The sequence below is a fragment of the Cherax quadricarinatus genome, chromosome 5 (genome assembly GCF_038502225.1).
Source record: "Cherax quadricarinatus isolate ZL_2023a chromosome 5, ASM3850222v1, whole genome shotgun sequence".
Classification (NCBI taxonomy): Eukaryota; Metazoa; Arthropoda; class Malacostraca; order Decapoda; family Parastacidae; genus Cherax; species Cherax quadricarinatus.
The window spans coordinates 26,721,238-26,741,668 of NC_091296.1; the positions used below are offsets into that span (position 1 = coordinate 26,721,238).

Consider the following 20,431-nt stretch of genomic DNA (forward strand, 5'->3'; position numbering starts at 1 on the left):
CCAACTCATACCACTATCTTACTAAATTCAGGTAGAACAATTACTTCCTAACATCCCTGTAGCTTAGATGTGTTAGTCTGTCCGTTTACGCCCTTTCATTTCTGTAAATATCTTGAACGTTGTTATCATGTCTCTCATTCAACTCCCACAGGCTCCTCGTGACGTATTTCGGGAGGTTTAATCTTTTAGATTAATTTTTTCAGTAAAACATTTCTGGCGATCTAAAGCTTCTGTGCATGTTCGAAGTGTGTGTTTACTGATCTATGCAAGCAGAGGTTGAGCACCAGCTCCTGGCCCACCTCCAATCCTTCAGTCTACCGTCGTAGTGCACAGTAACTTGTCCTCTTATACCTTTTTCTAAGTCCATGAATGAAGTTTGTAGATGAATGGTTCAGAGAACCGACATGTTGATAAATTAGACACATGTGCAACTCTTGGGTACCTTTATTGAGGAAACGTTTCGCCACAAAGTGGCTTCATCAGTCTATACAAAGGAGAATGGTAAAGAACAGGAGGAGTTTGAGGTAACCAGTTCTTTTCAAGATTGATGGACTGACCACATCGACTCAAGGCTGAGGGACTGATTACCTCAAACTACTCCTGTTCTTCAACATTCTCCTTTGTATGGACTGATGAAGCCACTGTGTGGCGAAACGTTTCCTCAATAAAGATACCCAAGTGTTGCACATGTGTCTAATTCATGCATGAAGTTTTCTTCCATTAACTCACCTCCCATTTTATGATTTACTATGAATTAAAGATAAAACAGACGTATCGGCCCTTCGAGGTCCATTATAGTCACTGATAAAACTCCAACACTGACTCAGTCTAGGTTTCATTGTACAATTTGTTGATTATGAATCATCCCATTCGCTGGAAAGCCTTGAACTGTAAAAATTCATATTAACGTCTCTGTGACTCGTGAGACACAAATGGTAGTTGCTCACCTTGTACACCATAAATAACAAGAAAGGCACAATACCGTGACTGGAACGATACACAGATAACCCGCACACAGAACAGGGGAACTTACGACGGCGTTTCGGTCCGACTTGGACCATTTACAAAGTCACACTAACGAAAAGGAGAGCAGGAAGAATATATAGATGGAAGGAAGTAGTAGTGAGGGAGGTAATAAGAGGAGGAGGAGCCAGTCAATTACAAAGAAAGCGGAGCACTGCAAGGGAGCTAGGTGCCCAGGGAGGGTAAGAGCAAGAACACCAAGGGAGGGGGAATAAATAAATAAATAAAGAAGGAACAAATACACAGGGCAGATAAAAGACAACCCAAAGGAGAAAAAGGAAAGAGGAAATGGGAAGAGGAAGAAGATGAAAAAAGGAATCAGGTTAAGTCACGAGTGTTCTGAAGTTTGGGGCATTTTACAATGTAGTGGGAGAGGAAGGCATCTACAGAGACGAAGCCACGACTAAGATTCATACAAGGAAAGTTGTGTATTAGGGAGGATTCAACCTGCCTATATATACCCTTCCTGCTCTCCTTTTCGTTAATATGACTCTGTAAATGGTCCAAGTCGGACCGAAACATCGCCTTCTATGTGCGGGTCATTTGTGTATCAATGCCCGAAAATGCTTTGTACTTTAGGAGAGTACGTCGTAATCATGTACTCCCTGTGTGTGTGCTTATATATGTGTGTGTGTGTGTGTGTGTGTGTGTACTCGCCTAGTTGTACTCACCTAGTTGAGGTTGCAGGAGTCGAATCCAACCTCCTGGCCCCCGCCTCTTCACTGATCGCTACTAGGTCACTCTCCCTGAACCGTGAGCTTCATCATACCTCTGCTTAAAGCTATGTATGGATCCTGCCTCCACTATATCGCTTCCCAAACTATTCCACTTCCTGACTACTCTGTGGCTGAAGAAATACTTCCTAATATCCCTGTGATTCATCTGTGTCTTCAACTTCCAACTGTGTCCCCTTGTTACTGTGTCCAATCTCTGGAACATCCTGTCTTTGTCCACCTTGTCAATTCCTCTCAGTACTTTGTATGTCGTTATCATGTCCCCCCCTATCTCTCCTGTATGTGTGTGTGTGTGTGTGTGTGTGTGTGTGTGTGTGTGTGTGTGTGTGTGTGTGTGTGTGTGTGTGTGTGTACTCGCCTAATTGTGGTTGCAGGGGTCGAGACTCAGCTCCTGGCCCCGCCTCTTCACTGATTGCTACTAGGTCCTCTCCGTCTCTGCTTCCTGAGCTTTGTCATACCTCTTCTTAAAACTATGAATGGTTCCTGTCTCCACTACTTCACTTGCTAGGCTATTCCACTTCCTGACGACTCTATGACTGAAGAAATACTTCCTAACGTCCCTGTGACTCGTCTGAGTCTTCAGCTTCCAGTTGTGACCCCTTGTTTCTGTGTCCCATCTCTGGAACATCCTATCTCTGTCCACCTTGTCTATTCCCCACAGTATCTTGTATGTCGTTATCATGTCTATCCTGACCCTTCTGTCCTCCAGTGTCGTCAGTCCAATTTCCCTCAACCTTTCCTCGTACGACATTCCTCTGAGCTCTGGGACTAGCCTTGTTGCAAACCTTTGTACTTTCTCTACCTTCTTGACGTGTTTGACCAGGTGTGGGTTCCAGACTGGTGCTGCATACTCCAGTATGGGCCTAACATACACAGTGTACAGTGTCTTGAACGATTCCTTATTAAGGTATCGGAACGCTATTCTCAGGTTTGCCAGGCGCCCGTATGTTGCAGCAGTTGATGTGTGCCTCCGGTGACATGATCGGTGTTATGGTCACCCCAAGACTACAGACCTCACCCTGAGTGAGGTCTGTAGTCTTTGTCCACCTAGCCTATACTCTGTCTGCGGTTTTCTTTGCCCCTCCCCAATCTTCATGACTTTGCATTTGGCAGGGTTGAATTCGAGAAGCCAGTTTCTGGACCACATGTCCAGCCTGTCCAGGTCTCTTTGCAGTCCTGCCTCATCATCCGATTTAATTCTTCTCATCAGCTTCACATCATCTGCGAATAGGGACACTTCAGAGTCTATTCCTTCCATCAGTCGTTCGCATATATCAAAAATAGCACTGGTCCTAGAACTGACCCCTGTGGGATCCCGCTCGTCACAGGCGCCCACTGTGCTACCTCTTCACGCATCATGACTCGTTGTTGCCTCCCTGTCAGGTATTCCCTGATCCATTGCAGTGCCCTCCCTGTTATATGCGCCTGATCCTCCAGCTTCTGCACTAATCTCTTGTGGGGAACTGTGTCAAAGGCCTTCCTGCAGTCTAGGAAAATACATCAACCCACCCCTCTCTCTCGTGTCTTACTTTTGTTACCTTGTCATAAAACTCCAGAAGGTTTGTGACACAGGATTTGCCTTCCATGAACCCATGCTGGTTTTCATTTATAATCTTGTTCCGTTCCAGGTGTTCGACCACTCTCCTCCTGATAATCTTCTCCATGACTTTGCATACATGTCAGAGACACAGGTCTGTAGTTTAGTGCCTCATTTCTGTTTCCTTTCTTAAATATGGGGACTACATTTGCTGTCTTCCATTTCTCAGGTAGTTACCAAGTTTCAAGGGATGTGTTGAAGATTGTGGTTAGGGGCATGCACTGCATCTCTGCTCCTTCTCTATGGACCCATGGGGAGATGTCCGGTCCCATCGCCTTTGAGGTATCAAGGTCACTTAGCAGCTTCTGTACCTCCTCCTCGGTTGTTCGTATGTCATCCAACACTTGTTGGTATATTCCCTCTTGATGTTCCCTTCTGTGCTGTCTTTCCAAAGCCCTTCCTGTCTCTACTGTAAAAACTTCCTTAAATCTCCTGTTTAGCTCCTCACATACCTCCTGATCATTTCTTGTGAGTTCTCCACCTTCTGTCCTCAGTCTGATCACCTGGTCTTTGACTGTTGTCTTCCTCCTGATATGGCTATACAACAGTTTCGGGTCAGTCTTGATTTTCGATGCTATGTTATTTTCATACTGTCGCTGGGCCTCCCTCCTTACCTGTGCATACTCGTTCCTGGCTCTGTGACTAATCTCCATATTTTCATGTGTTCTCTGCCTTCTGTACTTTTTCCATTCTCTATTGCACTTTGTTTTTGCCTCCTTACACCGTCGGGTAAACCAGGGACTCGTTCTGGTCTTCCCTGTTTCTGTTGCCCTTGGGAATAAACCTTTCCACTGCATTCTTGCATTTTATTGTTACATATTCCATCATTTCATTTACTGGCTTTCCTGCCAGTTCTCTGTCCCACGGAACCTCCTGCAGGAAGTTCCTCAACCATATGTAGTCCCCTCTTTTATAGTCAGGCTTTTCCCAGTCAACTCCTGTTACTCTCTCCACTTGCAACTCTACTATGTATTCAAAGCACAGAACCACGTGGTCGCTAGCTCCTAGGGGACTCTCATATGTGATGTCCTCAATGTCTGAACTGCCCAAGGTGAATACAATGTCCAATCTTGCTGGTTCATCCTCCCCTCTCACTCTGGTAGTATCCTTAACATGTTGGTGTGTGTGTGTGTGTGCATACATGTGCTCTGGTGTGTGTGTGTGCGTGTGGATGTGCTTTGGTGTGTGTGTGTGTGTGTGCTCACCTATTTGTACTCGCCTATTTCTGGTTGCAGGGGTCGATTCATAGCTCATGGTCCCGCCTCTTCCCTGATTGCTACTAGGTCCTCTCTCTCCCTGCTCCATGAGCCTTATCAAACCTCGCCTTAAAACTATGTATGGTTCCTGCCTCCACTACCTCACTTTCTAGGCTATTCCACGGCCTGACTACTCTATGACTGAAGAAATACTTCCTCACATCCCTTTGATTCATCTGAGTCTTCAGCTTCCAATTGTGACCTCTTGTTTCTGTGTCCCCTCTCTGGAACATCCAGTCTTTGTCCACCTTGTCTATTCTGCACAGTATTTTATATGTCGTTATCATGTCTCCCCTGACCCTCCTGTCCTCCAGTGTCGTCTGGCCGATTTCCCTTAACCTTTCTTCGTAGGACAGTCCCCTTAGCTCTGGGACTAGTCTTGTTGCAAACCTCTGCACTCTGTCTAATTTCTTGACGTGCTTGACCAGGAGTGGATTCCAAACTGATGCTGCATACTCCAGTATGGGCCTGACGTAAATGGTATACAGAGTCTTGAACGATTCCTTACTGAGGTATCGGAACGCTATCCGTAGGTTTGCCAGACGCCCGTATGCTACAGCAGTTATCTGATTGATGTGCGCCTCAGGAGATGTGCTCGGTGTTATACTCACCCCCAGATCTTTTTCCTTGAGTGAGGTTTGCAGTCTTTGGCCATCTAGACTATATGGTGTCTGCTGTCTTCTTTGCCCTTCCCCAATCTTCATGACTTTGCATCTGGCAGGGTTAAACTCAAGGAGCCAGTTGCTGGACCAGGCTTGTAGCCTGTCCAGGTTTCTTTGTAGTCCTGCCTGATCCTCGTCCGATTTTATTCTTCTCATTAACTTCACATCATCTGCAACAAGGACACTTCTGAGTCTATCCCTTCCGTTATGTCATTCACATATACCAAAAACAGCACAGGTTCTAGGACTGACCCCTGTGGAACCCCGCTTGTCACAGGCGCCCACTCTGACACCTCGTCACGTACCATGACTCTTTGCCTCCCTTTCAGGTATTCTCTGATCCATTGCAGTGCCTTTCCTGTTATGTGTGCCTGATCCTCTAGCTTTTGCAGTAACCTCATGTGAGGAACTGTGTCGAAGGCCTTCTTGCAGTCCAAAAAAAATGCAGTCGATTCACCCCTCTCTCTCTCTTGTCTTGCTTCTGTCACCTTGTCGTAAAACTCCAGTAGGTTTGTGACACAGGATTTTCCTTCCCTGAAACCGTGCTGGTTGTCGATTATACACTTGTTTCTTTCCAGGTGCTCCACCACTCTCTTCCTGATGATCTTCTCCATGACTTTGCATACTATACACGTTAGTGTATAGTATGCATAGTGTATAGTCTGTAGTTTAATGCCTCATGTCTGTCTTCCTTTTTAAAAATTGTAACTACATTTGCCATCTTCCATATCTCAGGAAGTTGCCCAGTTTCAATGGATGTGATGAAGATCTTTGTTAATGTCACACACAGCATCTCTGCTCCCTCTCTAAGGACCCACTGAGAGATGTTGTCTGGTCCCACCGCCTTTGAGGTGTCAAGTTCACATAGCAGCTTCTTGGTTATGTGTACCTCATCCAGCATTTGTTGGTGTACCCCCCTGTTCTGATTTCCTGGAGTGTGTGTGTGTGTGTGTGTGTGTGTGTGTGTGTGTGTGTGTGTGTGTGTGTGTGTGTGTGCACGCGCGGGTGTGTGCTTTGGTGTGTAGGTGTTAGTGGGTGTGGGTATACGGGTGGATGTGTGCTTGTGTGTGGGTGTTTTAAAGGTATACTTACCACAGACTACCTTCTCCTGGAGCAGCGTCCAGGCGTACATCCGATCGTATGGTTTGTCCCAGACGTCTGGACACTGGCGGACGAGGCGGCCGTAACACTTGTCATGGTCGAGACAACAGCGGTCCAGATTATCCACTGGAGCGCTCCTTCCTCCTCTACCACACCTGTGCATACACAATTTACTCATCAGCTGACTATGTGAAAATATGAGATAACAAAACTAGAATTAAAAAGGGGGGAAATTCGTATAATTTCATTATTTAGCGTGATCTCTTCATCTGCAGGTTCGAACGTATAGTCAGTATAAATTAAAATTATATTTTGACGCTATAATTTGCATCACTTGCATCTGTACCCAGCAAGACTTTCATCCGTGTCCAGCTACGCACACATCCGTACCCAGCAACACTCATCCGTACCCAGCAACACTCATCCGTACCCAGCAACACTCATCCGTACTCAGCAACACTCATCCGTACTCAGCAACACTCATCCGTACCCAGCAACACTCATCCGTGTCCAGCAACACTCATCCGTACCCAGCAACACTCTCATCCATGTCCAGCAACACACTCATCCGTGTCCAGCTACGCACTCATCCGTACCCAGCGACAATCATCCGTGTCCAGCTACGCACTCACCGTACCCAACAACACTCTCATCCGTACCCAGCGACAATCATCAGTGTCCAGCTACGCACTCACCGTACCCAGCAACACTCTCATCCGTACCCAGCGACAATCATCAGTGTCCAGCTACGCACTCACCGTACCCAGCAACACTCTCATCCGTACCCAGCGACAATCATCAGTGTCCAGCAACACTCACCTAAGCGCCTACCACTAATTATTTGTTAATGTTACTCATTAATAACACAGCTTCTCTCGATACATGCACTTAATGCTAGTAGAACTTAACTTTCCGACTAAACCTAATAACTCAGACTACGGCTGCAGATCGACCAGCCAGTACAAAGGAAAATATTGATGTGTGATACTAAGGCAGTTAAACCGTCCATCTTCCACTTCTCTGTATTCTCTTCCCTTTCGCCTGTTTTGATATCCCAAAAATTTGTATTAACGTTTGTTGTTTCGTTATGACAGTTGGCTCATACATTGCAGTGTCTTGATCTCCTGCAACAAAATTCAACTTAAAAATCCATATTCCATCCCCTTGCATTCTTTTTTGCTTGTAATTCATGTACCGTAAGTTGTAGCCAGTGACACTGTAAAGCTGAATATTAGTTTTGGAGTGTACTCACCTAATTGTGGTTGCAGGGGTCGATTCATAGCTCCTGGCCCAGCCTCTTCACTGGTCGCTACTAGGTCACACTTCCTGCTCCATGAGCTTTATCATACCCAGACTATTTCACTTCCTGACAACTCTGTGATTGAAGAAATACTTCCTAGTAAACGCAAATTTATGTCTGATTCATCTGAGTCTTCAGCTTCCAACTGTGACACATTGTTGTTGTGTCCCATCTCTGGAACATCCTGTCTCTGTCCACCTTGTCGATTCCTCTCAGTATTTTATATGTCGTTATCAGATCCCCCCTATCTCTCCTGTCCTCCAATGTCGTCAGGTCGATTTCCTTTAACCTCTCCACATAGGACATGCCCCTTAGCTCCGGGACTAGTCTTGTTGCAAACCTTTGCACTTTCTCTAGTTTCTTTACGTGCTTGGCTAGGTGTGGGTTCCAAACTGGTACCACATACTCCAATATGGGCCTAACGTACACGGTGTACAGGGTCCTGAACGATTTCTTATTAAGATGTGGGAATGCTGCTCTGAGGTTTGCTAGGCGCCCATATGCTGCAGCAGTTATTTGGTTGATGTGCGCTTCAGGAGATGTCCCTGGTGTTATACTCACCCCAAGATCTTTTTCCTTGTGTGAGGTTTGTAGTCTCTGGCCCTCTAGACTGTACCCCGTCTGCAGTCTTCTTTGCCCTTCCCCAATCTTCATGATTTTGCTCTTGGTGGGGTTGAACTCTAGGAGCCAATTGCTGGACCAGGTCTGCAGCCTGTCCAGATCCCTTTGTAGTTCTGCCTGGTCTTCGATCGAATGAATTCTTGTAATCAGCTTCACGTTATCTGCAAACAGGGACACTTCGGAGTCTATTCCTTCCATCATGTCGTTCACAAATACCAGAAACAGCACTGGTCCTAGGACTGACCCCTGTGAAACCCCACTAGTCACAGGCGCCCACTCTGACACCTCGCCACGTACCATGACTCACTGTAGTCTTCCTGACAAGTATTCCCTGATCCATTGTAGTGCCTTCCCTGTTATCCCTGCTTGGTCCTCCAGTTTTTGCACTAATCTCTTGTGTGGAACTGTGTCAAACGCCTTCTTGCAGTCCAAGAAAATGAAATCCACCCACCCCTCTCTCTCTCACTTGTCTTAATGCTGTCACCCTGTTATAGAACTCCAGTAGGTTTGTGACACGGGATTTCCCGTCCCTGAAACCATGTTGACTGCTGTTGATGAGATCATTCCTTTCTAGGTGTTCCACCACTCTTCTCCTGATAATCTTCTCCAAGACTTTGCATAATATACATGTCAGTGACACTGGTCTGTAGTTTAGTGCTTCATGTCTGCATCCTTTTATAAAAATTGGAACTACATTTGCTGTCTTCCATGCCTCAGGCAATCTCCCTGTTTCGATAAATGTATTGAATATTGTTGTTAGAGGTACACATAGCGCCCCTGCTAGATACCTCAAAGGCAATGGGGCCGGATAACATCTCTCTCAGGACCCACAAAGAGATGTTATCCGGCCCCATTGCCTTTGAGGTATCTAGCTCACTCAGAAGCCTCTTCACTTCTTCCTCGGTTGTGTGTACTGTGTCCAGCACTTGGTGGTGTACCCCACCTCTCCGTCTTTCTGGAGCCCCTTCTGTCTCCTCTGTGAACACTTCTTTGAATCTCTTGAGTTCTTCACATACTTCACGGTCATTTCTTGTTGTCTCTCCTCCTTCCTTCCTTAGCCTGATTACCTGGTCCTTGACTGTTGTTTTCCTCCTGATGTGGCTGAATAACAGCTTCTGGTCAGATTTGGCTTTCACTGCTATGTCATTTTCATATTGTCGTTGGGCCTCCCTTCTTATCTGTGCATATTCATTTCTGGCTCTACGACTGCTCTCCTTATTCTCCTGGGTCCTTTGCCTTCTATACTTTTTCCATTCCCTAGCACACTTGGTTTTTGCCTCCCTGCACCTTTGGGTGAACCAAGGGCTCATCCTGGCTTTTTCATTATCCCTGCTACCCTTGGGTACAAACCTCTCCTCCGTTTCCTTGCATATTGTTGCTACATATTCCATCATCTCATTAACTGGCTTCCCTGCCAGTTCTCTGTCCCACTGAACCCCGTTCAGGAAGTTCCTCATTCCCATGTAGTCCCCTTTCTTGTAGTTTGGCTTCATTTGTCCTGGCCTTCCTGCTTCTCCCTCCACTTGTAGCTCTATTGTATATTCGAAGCTTAAAACCACATGATCGCTGGCCCCAAGGGGTCTTGCATGTGTGTGTGTGTGTGTGTGTGTGTGTGTGTGTGTGTGTGTGTGTGTGTGTGTGTGTGTGCGTGCGTGCGTGCGTGCGTGTTTTCACTGAAGAGTGCTGAATGACACTCATAATTCAAAATGCTATGTAATTATTATCTTTCGGCGAAGTGAAGGGCTGGTGATTTGTGGAAGTTGGACTACTCTCACCTCCCTCTGATTCAACCCGACTATCTGTTACTCCCAAGGCGGTCTCTGGCCCGTTACAGGTACAATGTTTACCCACCGAATATAATCTGTAAATATCACAGCTTCCTAGGAACCACCACCAGGATGCTGCCAGAGAATTCATGAACCAGCGTCTTAAAAGTTCCATTCCTGCCATCCCCTTCAACTACTCTGAGAGAAGCATCTGGCCAGACTACGGTACTTCTCATTACATATTAATGCAGCTTCCGGAACCATTATGAGCAGAATGAGATTTAGCGATGTGCTATTTGCGAGATTACGTCGAGTCTCAGAGGAGATGAGGCAGCAGGCGATTCCATCATAAGATATGATGACACACCAGCATTTGCGGAAATTCTCTTGTGCAAATATTAATTATAGTGTATATATTCTTTGAGCTCATCATGTGTCGTAAACACTGATTACTAAACACAAAACACTTATTAACATAAAAGGTATTTAGCAGACGACCTCTCAGCACTTACCTCCCTCTGGCCTTTCATGTAAATTTTTTTGCTTACAAGAGACCAAGACCAAGTCCTAATGATTCTTCGTAGACAAAATGTATAAAAAAATAGTACTTAATAAGTGATTATGAAAAACTTGCATTATGAAAATTGGGAAAATTCATGTACTAACATTTATGGCAGTTTGTAGCCTAATGCTAAAACAAGCAAGACGTTTTAAAGAGTTGCTTTTAATTCAGGAAAACTGAGCTTCCTTTCCCTTTCTTCTTTGGGTCATGTTACCTCCCACTACTCAGGCGCTGTGTGACCTCTGTTGGTTAATTAAACGTTACCCCATGAATATCAAAAAATATTGAACAAGAATTTTATGCCACAAAGTCCGAGTACCTTCGCAATATAAAAATTAATATTGGCGTCAAAGCCTTCACCGCATCCATAACTCACCAATTGCCATAGTAGATGAACTTCGTGGGTTCCTCGCCAGCGTAGAAAGTGACTTTGGAGCCATACTTGCCCAGCTCCGGTGTGTGTTTCTTCTTGACGAGTGGTATCCGCAGCCTCACACCCTCAGGTGTGACTTCAGTGCCGGCGGCGTCTTGTTGGTCCTCTTCCTGCATGACCTTAGCTGCCGCCTCCGTCAGATTACCCACCTCGCTGACTGTCAGGTTGCCCACGTCTCCCATGGTAGTGGAGTTGAGCATCAGCAGGGTCCCTCTAAGGCCTCCCTGAGACACAAATGTTCTTCCATGCAAAAATTACTGGATTAAACAATAGTCATAAATTAAGAAGTTAGGGGTTTTATCTGCCGAAACATACTGTTTAGTCGAAGACGAGTTATATTCTAGGCAGACGAAGTAGATCTAATTATAGATTTATATTTGATAAGTAGATAATTAATATACTGTCAATGATATAATGTAGTCATAATTAGAAACAGTTTAATTGCCAAAGAAGTTGTGCTGAGTCTGCATTCAAGAGGTCAAAGATGATTTACTGAGCAGGAAACAGGAAAAGTGTCTCCTGTCACATAATGACCCGTTACCGTAGGTCGACTGCTAGCGCACTCAGCTCACATACTGAAATCCGTGGTTCGATCCCCGGTACAAGTGGAAACATTAGGACGTGATTCCTTAAGACACCTGCTGTCTCTGTTCACCCATCAGTAAAATAGGTACTTGTGTGTTAGTCGACTGGTATGGGTCGCATCCTGGGGACAAAATTTACCTCATTTGCCCGAAATATCCTGCATAACAAGTAAGTTATTGGTGTCAGCTAGGTCTGTGTACATATACTTGTAGAGATAATGATTATTACTATTATTGTTATTGACTAGTTAAGCATCGGCTGATTTACCGAAGGTAGACTTTACTCCACATTAAAAAAAAGAGCATGTTTACCTAGTGCCTTAAGATTACATAGATATTGCAGGAAAATCCATACTGGAAAAAAGGAAGAATGCTATTCGGTATATTTCACCCTACACCTGAAATCCTCTTCAGCAGATACGAAGGAGTAAGGAGAGAGATCAGGACAGAGAGAGTGAGTTATTCCTCGCTGGTTAAGTGGAGCATCATACTGTCAGGATGGAGTTTCTTGGGTCCTTGTGGTACTTGATTTTATCTCACAGTATTCTAATCTGTATATGGTTTTAGAATCTTGGTTCTAGAAATGCAGTGGAACTTCTGGTCACAAACGCTTCCGAACACGAACAAATCGGTTCACGACCAAAAAAATCGCCGAATTTTTGCATCTGGTCACGAACACATAATCGGGTGCCGATCAAACACAGCAGCGCCAATTTTCGCACTCTGCGCCATTTTTTCGCACGCGCCAATTTTCCCCACTTCCTGTTGTTTGTGTACACCTAACAAAGATCTTCGCCTTGTAGTCGGTCTCGGTCAGACGTGCGTTCATACACTGTGAACTATGTGTTGCATTTCGTGTGTGTTTTAATTAATTTTGTTTTCTTGGTTGTTTACGGTATGTATTTTTCTCTGTTATTTAAGATTTTTTCTGTATTAAACTGTGTTATTTTGTATAATTAAGGAATTTTCAAACTTTGATTATTTTTTCTTTGCTTAAGGGGTGATGCTGGTGAGGGGCTATTGTTTTAGGAAATTGGATCTGTGCTCCAGTTCCCTGAATTAAGCCTGAATACCTTCCATCCCCCCCCCTCACAAGCGCTGTATAATACCTACGAATTTAGAGTTCCCCCATAATAATAATACTAAATAATTGGGAATGGGCTATATACCTTTGATCATAGGGCACCTACACGTGTCAATAGTTGTATGAATTCTTTCCTGGTAGAGTAAATCATTCTTGAAAATTTGAAGCCAATCGAGTAGGCTATTCTCATGAAATTTTGGATGAAAAGAATATAAAGGAAGAAAATCCTACGACCACCACTAAGATACACATTTGGAAATGCCTAATAAATCACAAAGCTTAATTTTGCTGAATTTCCCCTAGGCTAAATTCTGCATAATATGCTGTTTAGAACTTTTGTAAATGTTTAAAATTATGTAAGAGAGCTAAAAGAGTATACTTCTTCACAATACTTAGAAGTGTACATAAACACAACTTTCATTTGTTTATCATTTTGCTATCCACAAATTAAAGTGACTTTTCTGGGGTTATTCTAGGTAATTTACACGTGCCTAAATAAACGTATTTATGGAGCGTGAAGAACATGTTCCACAGGTGAAACATATTAGTAAAGCTCCCTTCTGCACTCGTGTCTTCACCAGCATAGTGATTAAGCAAGTATGTAAGTTTATTCAGGTATACATAAATAGTTATATAGATTATCATACATAGCAGCATATGTGTAGGGAACCTAGCATAACCCAAAAAAGTCAGACAGAGTGATTTGTTTTCATTGGGGTCCTTTTACCTTATTGTTATAATATAAAGGAGATAAAATCTTATTATACTATAAAGGAGATATACTAGGAATAAGGTAAGATTAAATGTGTGTTAGCTAAAAAAATAAAAAAATAATTCTCCTCTCTTTCTGTCGCTACATTCCTCAGGTACCTTTTGGCTCTCTTCTTGAACCGGTTCATGCTATGACTGGCTTTAACATATGTAGGCAGTCTGTTCCATTCCTTTATTGCTATACAATAAAAGGTTCCCAGTCTTGAAAATATTGGCAGCAAGATATTCTGGACATTGTTTTGAGCAATTTTATAAACTTGATTGAATTTCAGTTGTTTTACTCTGTCTTCAACATTCAGCATATCTAATTGTTGCAATTCATCCTGGCCTACATGTTCTCTTGGACCCAGGTCCAGGATGAATCTTACCATTTTGTTCTGGGTGATTTTCAGTTTTTTTTTTTCAATGTGGAAAATTCTGTATATATTTTCCGGAAATACGGTAATTTATAGGTAAATAGATGGCCTATATTGTATCTAATAAAAATTATATTATTGGAAAATGGGAAACTGAGCCTGCGCCTGCACAGAAGGGACTCGCCATTTTGTTTGAATTGAGTAACAGACGTTGTGAATAATGGGAAGAATTTTTCGTGCTCTAGAGGTTAAAATTGTGCTGACACCTCTCAAATAGGAGGCGAAATTGTTGGATGTGCATTCCTGCATAATTTGAGTATCAGGTGACTGGACAAGACAGCTCCAGGAACCTCAGATAAGTCTGTTTATATTTAATTCTGGCCAGTAATTTCATAAATTTAGACAGTGAGGTTTTCTGTACATGACACATTAATCTCCAGTCAAATTGGTGAGTGATATTAAGATATATTTTCCTTCTGTTATGTATATGTGTATATATATAATAATTTATTATTTTTAATATACAGTCCACAAATTTATATATTTACCAGAATTCCTGGTGATGTATCTTTCATTTATAATTAATAGGTCCAGAGCAACTTGTGGATATGACAGTGGTAGGTATCGAAGGGGGACATCTTTTTGCGACCTAGGTGTCCCAAATTCCTACTTGTCTAACTGATAAATAATAATTATCTTTGTTCATTTACTGTTATGTACATAAAGATACATTCAGATAAATGCAATTTTCCACATTTAATTTGCCCGTTGGTCCTTCTTGAACCGGAGGTAATTAGTGAAGTCATTAATTAGTTAATTACTTAATAATTATATGTGAAATGACAGAAGGAGGTGGATGTTAAATTCATAAATTTACTTAATGTGTAGTGGATTATAATAATTACAATATTAATTTTGATAAGCTAAGCTCAAGGGTGGCTAAAGATTTTATTAATGTGTATAATATTAATTTTGCTATGCCAAATTCTGGCAAGGATTTATACTAACTGTATAATATTAATTTTGATAAGTCAAGTCTGGCTAAGTTTATATTAATTTGTATAATACTAATTTGATAAGACAATTCTGGCCAAGATTTATATCAGTGTATGTGTAAGTGATAAGACAAGTGTGGCTAAAGATTACATTGTGTATAATATTAATTTTGCTATGCAAAATTCTGGCAAGGATTTGTTAATTTTTATAATTTTGATAAGCCGAGTCTGGCTAAAAGTTTGTATTAATGTACATTTGAAGTTTATATTATTTTCTTACATGTAATTGCAGAGCTCAAGTAGCTGGGATTTATTCAAAGGTAAGTTGTGTCAGTGTTGTGAGTTGTGGTCAGTGTTACTGATTGGCTTGAATTTAATACATTACATCATGGCTGAAAATGAGGAAATTAATGTAGAAGGCAAACATATGGAATACACAGCAAAAAAAACATCACTGCAAGCTAGAAAAAGGCATGTAACAAAAGCATACAATAAATGTTTGGAATTAATGAATCAAGAAACTGGGAATGCTGATGATTTAAAATTATATTTAGATGCTTTAGGGAATAGATATGATTCATACAAATTATATTACAACAAATATGAAGGAGATTTGTTAGTAAACTGTGTAGATGAGACTGAAGTAGATCTCATGATTAATCAGTATTATGAATTAGAAGAAAAGATTCTTGTAAAAGTCAGGCTTTGAATAAATTAAAATGTAATAAAGTTGGTAGAATTACCGACAATATGTAAAGTAAAAGGACACAAGTGCAACTAATGTGACATTTATTGTGGCCACAATAAATGTCACATTAGTTGCACTTGTGTCCTTTTACTTTACAAATTAAAATGTGTAAACCAGGCAGTTGGTCAGTCTCCTCCAACAAATAATATGTCTTTGCCAAAACTCCCAGAATTATGTTTACCTGTGTTTAATCCTGGAGAAAATTGGGAGGAGTTTTGGTCAATTTTTAAAGCAGCTGTGCATGACAGGAGTGACCTAGCCTGTGTAACTAAATTATTTTACCTCAAAGGACAGGTAAGAGGAGATGCTCACATACTCATACAAGCCTTTCCCAATGTAGATGACTCTTACAAGGAAACAGTTGACTTGTTGAAGGTCACTTATGGTAATATAGAACAAAGTAGGTTGGATCTAGTGAATATCATTATTAATTTAAAATCTCCAGATCACACTTATAAAGGTTTACAGCAGTTTAGAGTTAAACTGGAGAGCACTCTCAAAACTTTAAGTAATAAATATAATCTGAAGGAATCAGACTGGTTATTGAGTGCCATTGCACAGAATAAATTAAACTATAAAACACTTGAATGACTCTCGAATAAGTATCACAAGGGTTATTTTGGTCTGGAAGAAATAAGACTAGGTCTACAAGAATTAATTGTTCAGTTGCAGACCAGCCAACTAACTCATTTTAAAGATGCAACACATAATAACTCTGAGGTATCTGTCAAGTTTCACAAAGGGAAAAATTATCCCAATGTTAATAATCAAAATTCATTTCCTAAAAAGAGTTGCATAGGTGCATATCAAGTAGCAGGAATCAGAAATAATGATTCTCCACAAGGTAAGAAGAATAAGTACCCTCCTAAGAGTAGCCCAGTTAATAAGAAACCAGTCAGAGAAAAGAGAGATTGTCTTTTCTGCAAGGGTACTCATTTTTCTACGAATTGCAATGCATACAATTCATGGAATGATAAAGCTGAAAGACTGGAGGAACTTGACAGATGTATCAGTGTTTAGGTAATCACAATGTAAAGGATTGTTATGCCAAATTAAACAACTGTTATCAATGTCACAAAGGAAGACACCATATAGTCATGTGTAAGGGTCTGTATGATAATGTTGATAATAATGATAATGTTGACAATCCTGACACAACAGTAGCTAATGTAAAAATTGCTGCTAATGTTAATAATGATGGTTTTGCTGAAGTAGCCTTACCTGTGTTACAGGTAAAAATTGATGATAAAAGGCATAAATCAAAACATGTATATGCATTATTGGACCAGGGATCCCAGTGTACTTTCATAAAACGTAAATGTCTTGATGGTATGAAAGTACAGATGGGAGATCCCACAACTTTAAAATTATCAGGTTTTCTCTTGGATAAAAGGTCTCAACTGTATGACACTGTTTATGTAACTGTCAGGTTGGGCAATGAGAAAAAACGTGTTATTGCAGTAATTGTAGATAGATTTCCAGAGAAAATAACAACAGTAGGGCTTAGTAAAGCTACAGAAAGACTTTCGCATTATGTAAATTTAGCACCTTCTGGTGTAAGTGATGATTCTGTAGGCCCAATAAATATTTTGATAGTGACTATTATGCCTCCTTTGTAAAGGGTATGGTAATGTGGTGTCACCCTTTTGAAGACTGCAGGAGGCCATGTAATGTATGGTAGGATTCCTCGTAATAATAATTCATGACTAGAGGAAACTAGAAATACCATAACTGTGTGTCTTACTCATGAAGTCGTGCCCCAGTATAATTCTTCCATAGAGGATGGTGTTGAGCCAGTGCATAAATTGTGGGAATTAGACAGCATTGGAATAAATGTAAATGAAGAAAGTCCAGACGATTCTTTTACTCAGGAGCAATACTTGAGAGATGTAAAATTTGAATCTGGACAATACTGGGTACGACTTCCGTGGAGACTGAACCATCCAGAATTGCCCACTAATTACAGAATGGCATATTGACAGTTAAAGGCTCAGCTCCGCGAACTGAGTAAGACACCAGAATTGTTAACTGCCTATAATGATATAATTGCTGAAGAATTAATTAATAAATTTATAGAAGAGGTACCTCCTGAGCAAGCCAAAATTTATGGTCACTATTTGCCCCATCACGGAGTGAAGAAGGATTCTAAGACCACTCCTTTGAGGATTGTGTTTAATTGTAGTGACAAGAGTAACAAAAATGTACCTAGTTTAAATGACTGATGACAGGTCCGTCGTTGACGGAAAAATTAGGAGATATCTTATTAAATTTCAGAGTGAAGCATTATGCCTTTACGGCTGACATAAGTAAAGCTTTCCTAAGAGTGGGTTTACAAGAGGCTGACCGGGATTGTACCCGCTTCTTATGGCCTGAGAATCCTAGTGACCCACTTAGCCCTCTGAAAACCTTTCGCTTTAGGAGCGTATTATTTGGTGCTACATCCAGTCCGTTCCTACTTCAAGCGACAATAAATGCACACCTTAAACGTATGGAAAGTCCATTGAGTAAAGTAATGAGCAAACAATTTTATGTGGACAATTTCCTGGGTGTGACATCAACTGAAGAGGAACTGTTAATGACTTATGGAGAGGCTAATAAAATAATGCGAAGTGCAAATATGCCTCTGAGAGAATGGAATAGTAATTCGTCCAAATTAAAGGACAAAATAAGTAAAGATTACCCTGGAGATGAAGTGCCAAAATGTAGTAATGTATTGGGATTAACTTGAGATACTGAGAGAGATTTGTTAATGTTAAAACCTAATAATTACAGTATGCCCAATAAATTAACTAAGAGTCTTGCTTGCTGAAGTTTCCAAATGTTTTGATCCACTAGGTTTAGTGTCACCCCTTACTATAAGAGGGAAATTATTAATACAGGAAGCATGGAAACTTAAATGTGCTTGGGATGAAATTCTACCTGAGGAATTCATTAACAGGTGGGATGAATTAATTGGTTATTATGAGAAAATTCCAATGTTGGAGTTCCCATGCTAGGTGGCCAATCCAAATGGGAAAAATGTACTCCACATTTTTTGTGATGCTTCAAAATTGGCATATGGAGCAGTTGCTTACCTTCAATGTAATAGTGTTATTTCTCTTGTTATGTCGAAGGCTAAAGTGTCTCCAATTAAATCACGTACCTTACCTCAGTTGGAATTAGCAGCCATTTATGTAGGTGTCAAATTAGCTAATTATATAAGAAATAAGTTGCAGGAGATAAATATTAGCGACACTGTAATTTGGTCTGATAATGAGGTATCCTTACAATGGATTCGTAATGGAAACAGTAAAATTGTGTACGTACAAAACAGAGTCGCTGAAATTAATCAGATGCAAGAGAAGTATAATAGTTTGGGTCAGCATATGTTAACCTTTAATCATATACCTGGTGAGGAGAATCCAGCTGATTTCTTGTCTCGAGGTTTACCTTGTGCTAAATTTGTAAATGCTGTATCATGGTTTAAAGGACCGAGCTGGTTGGTAAATAAAGCTAATTGGCCTGTACAAAAGGTGTATATTGGTCCTGTTAAAATTACTGTGACCACCACTCCAACAGTTTGTCCTTCCTTAGCTAGTGATATAAATAGGTATTCTTCTTTACCCAAACTAATCAATGTAACTAAATTGGTGTTTAAATTTCTAAACAAGATGAATATTTCATTTAAGTTTTCACATCCTCTTGAATATTGGATAAAGAGGGTTCAAGAAGAAATCTATGGAAATGAGATTAAATTGATGATGGAAAGAAAAATTGTGAAAGATTCCATAATAGAGAAATTGGGGCTGTATTTAGAGAGCAATGTAATTAGGTGCAGAGGTAGGTTACAAAATGCTGAATTGGGTGATTATGCTAAACACCCTATCTTACTGCCCAAAACTCATCATCTAACAAATTTAATTGTTCTAAATACCCATAAAAATGTAATGAATGGTGGGGTACAAGATACCTTAAATTGTATTAGGGAAACTTTCTGGATTCCACAAGGACGGCAAAGTGTAAAAAGGGTGATTAAATCTTGTGTAATATGTCGCCGTGTGGATGCCAGATCCTGTATGTACCCAGGTCCTCCACCATTGCCCAAGGAGCATGTACAATTAGTGAAACCATTTGATGTAACAGGTGTAGACTATAGTGATCCAATAATTTTAACAGGTACTTCAGATGGTGTTCCACTGAAAGTATATGTTTGTTCACCTGTACTGCTACTAGGGCAGTTCATTTAGAAGTGGCATAGGACTTGTCTGCAGAACAGTTTATACAGCTGTTTCGAAAATTTGCAGCTATGAGATCTTGTCCGAGATTGATGATTTCGGATAATGCCACAAATTTTGTAGCAGGTGCTCAACATTTGATTGCGTTAAATAATAGTAACGATGTTCAATCTCTGTTAACCCAGCGAGGGTGTACCTGGAAATTTATTACTCCTAGAGCCCCTTGGCAGGGGGGGGGGCTGTACGAAAGACTGATAGGTACAGTGAAGCGGTGTCTCCGTAAAGTACTACACCAGAAGAAAATTAATTTGGAAGAATTCCGTGCAGTGTTAGTGGCGGGGGAAAATCGGATAAATAATAGGCCTCTCTTGTACATGAGTGATACACCTGATGCAGATGTATTAACACCTTCTCACCTAATATGTGGAAGGAAATTGGAAGCTGCCCCTGTCTATAGAGATAATCTGGAAGAAAGTGATGAAGATTACAATGATGCAGCAGTGTTGTGTGATAAATTTAAAATGTTAAATAAAGTAATTGATCATTGGTCTAATGTGTGGCATAAGGAATATCTTCTTACACTACGTGAACACTTTTATGGTGCGACAGAGGCAGTAAATCGAC

At 41.2% G+C, this 20,431-nt stretch overlaps 2 protein-coding genes across 2 annotated transcripts in view; one reads left to right on the top strand and one right to left on the bottom strand.

Moving 5' to 3' along the window:
• ApepP (Aminopeptidase P) overlaps window positions 1-20,431 on the top strand; it is a 352,561-nt gene that overhangs the window by 40,331 nt on the left and 291,799 nt on the right. The gene's annotated exons all lie outside the window — the stretch shown is intronic.
• Window positions 1-20,431, bottom strand: part of LOC128684664 (uncharacterized) — a 62,473-nt gene that overhangs the window by 4,921 nt on the left and 37,121 nt on the right. Inside the window, exons 4-5 of the mRNA XM_070104729.1 lie at window positions 10,999-11,279; window positions 6,365-6,528 (exon numbers count right to left, since the gene is read on the bottom strand). Coding sequence (XP_069960830.1) covers window positions 6,365-6,528; window positions 10,999-11,279 — 445 coding nt within the window. The remainder of the gene's footprint in view (window positions 1-6,364; window positions 6,529-10,998; window positions 11,280-20,431) is intronic.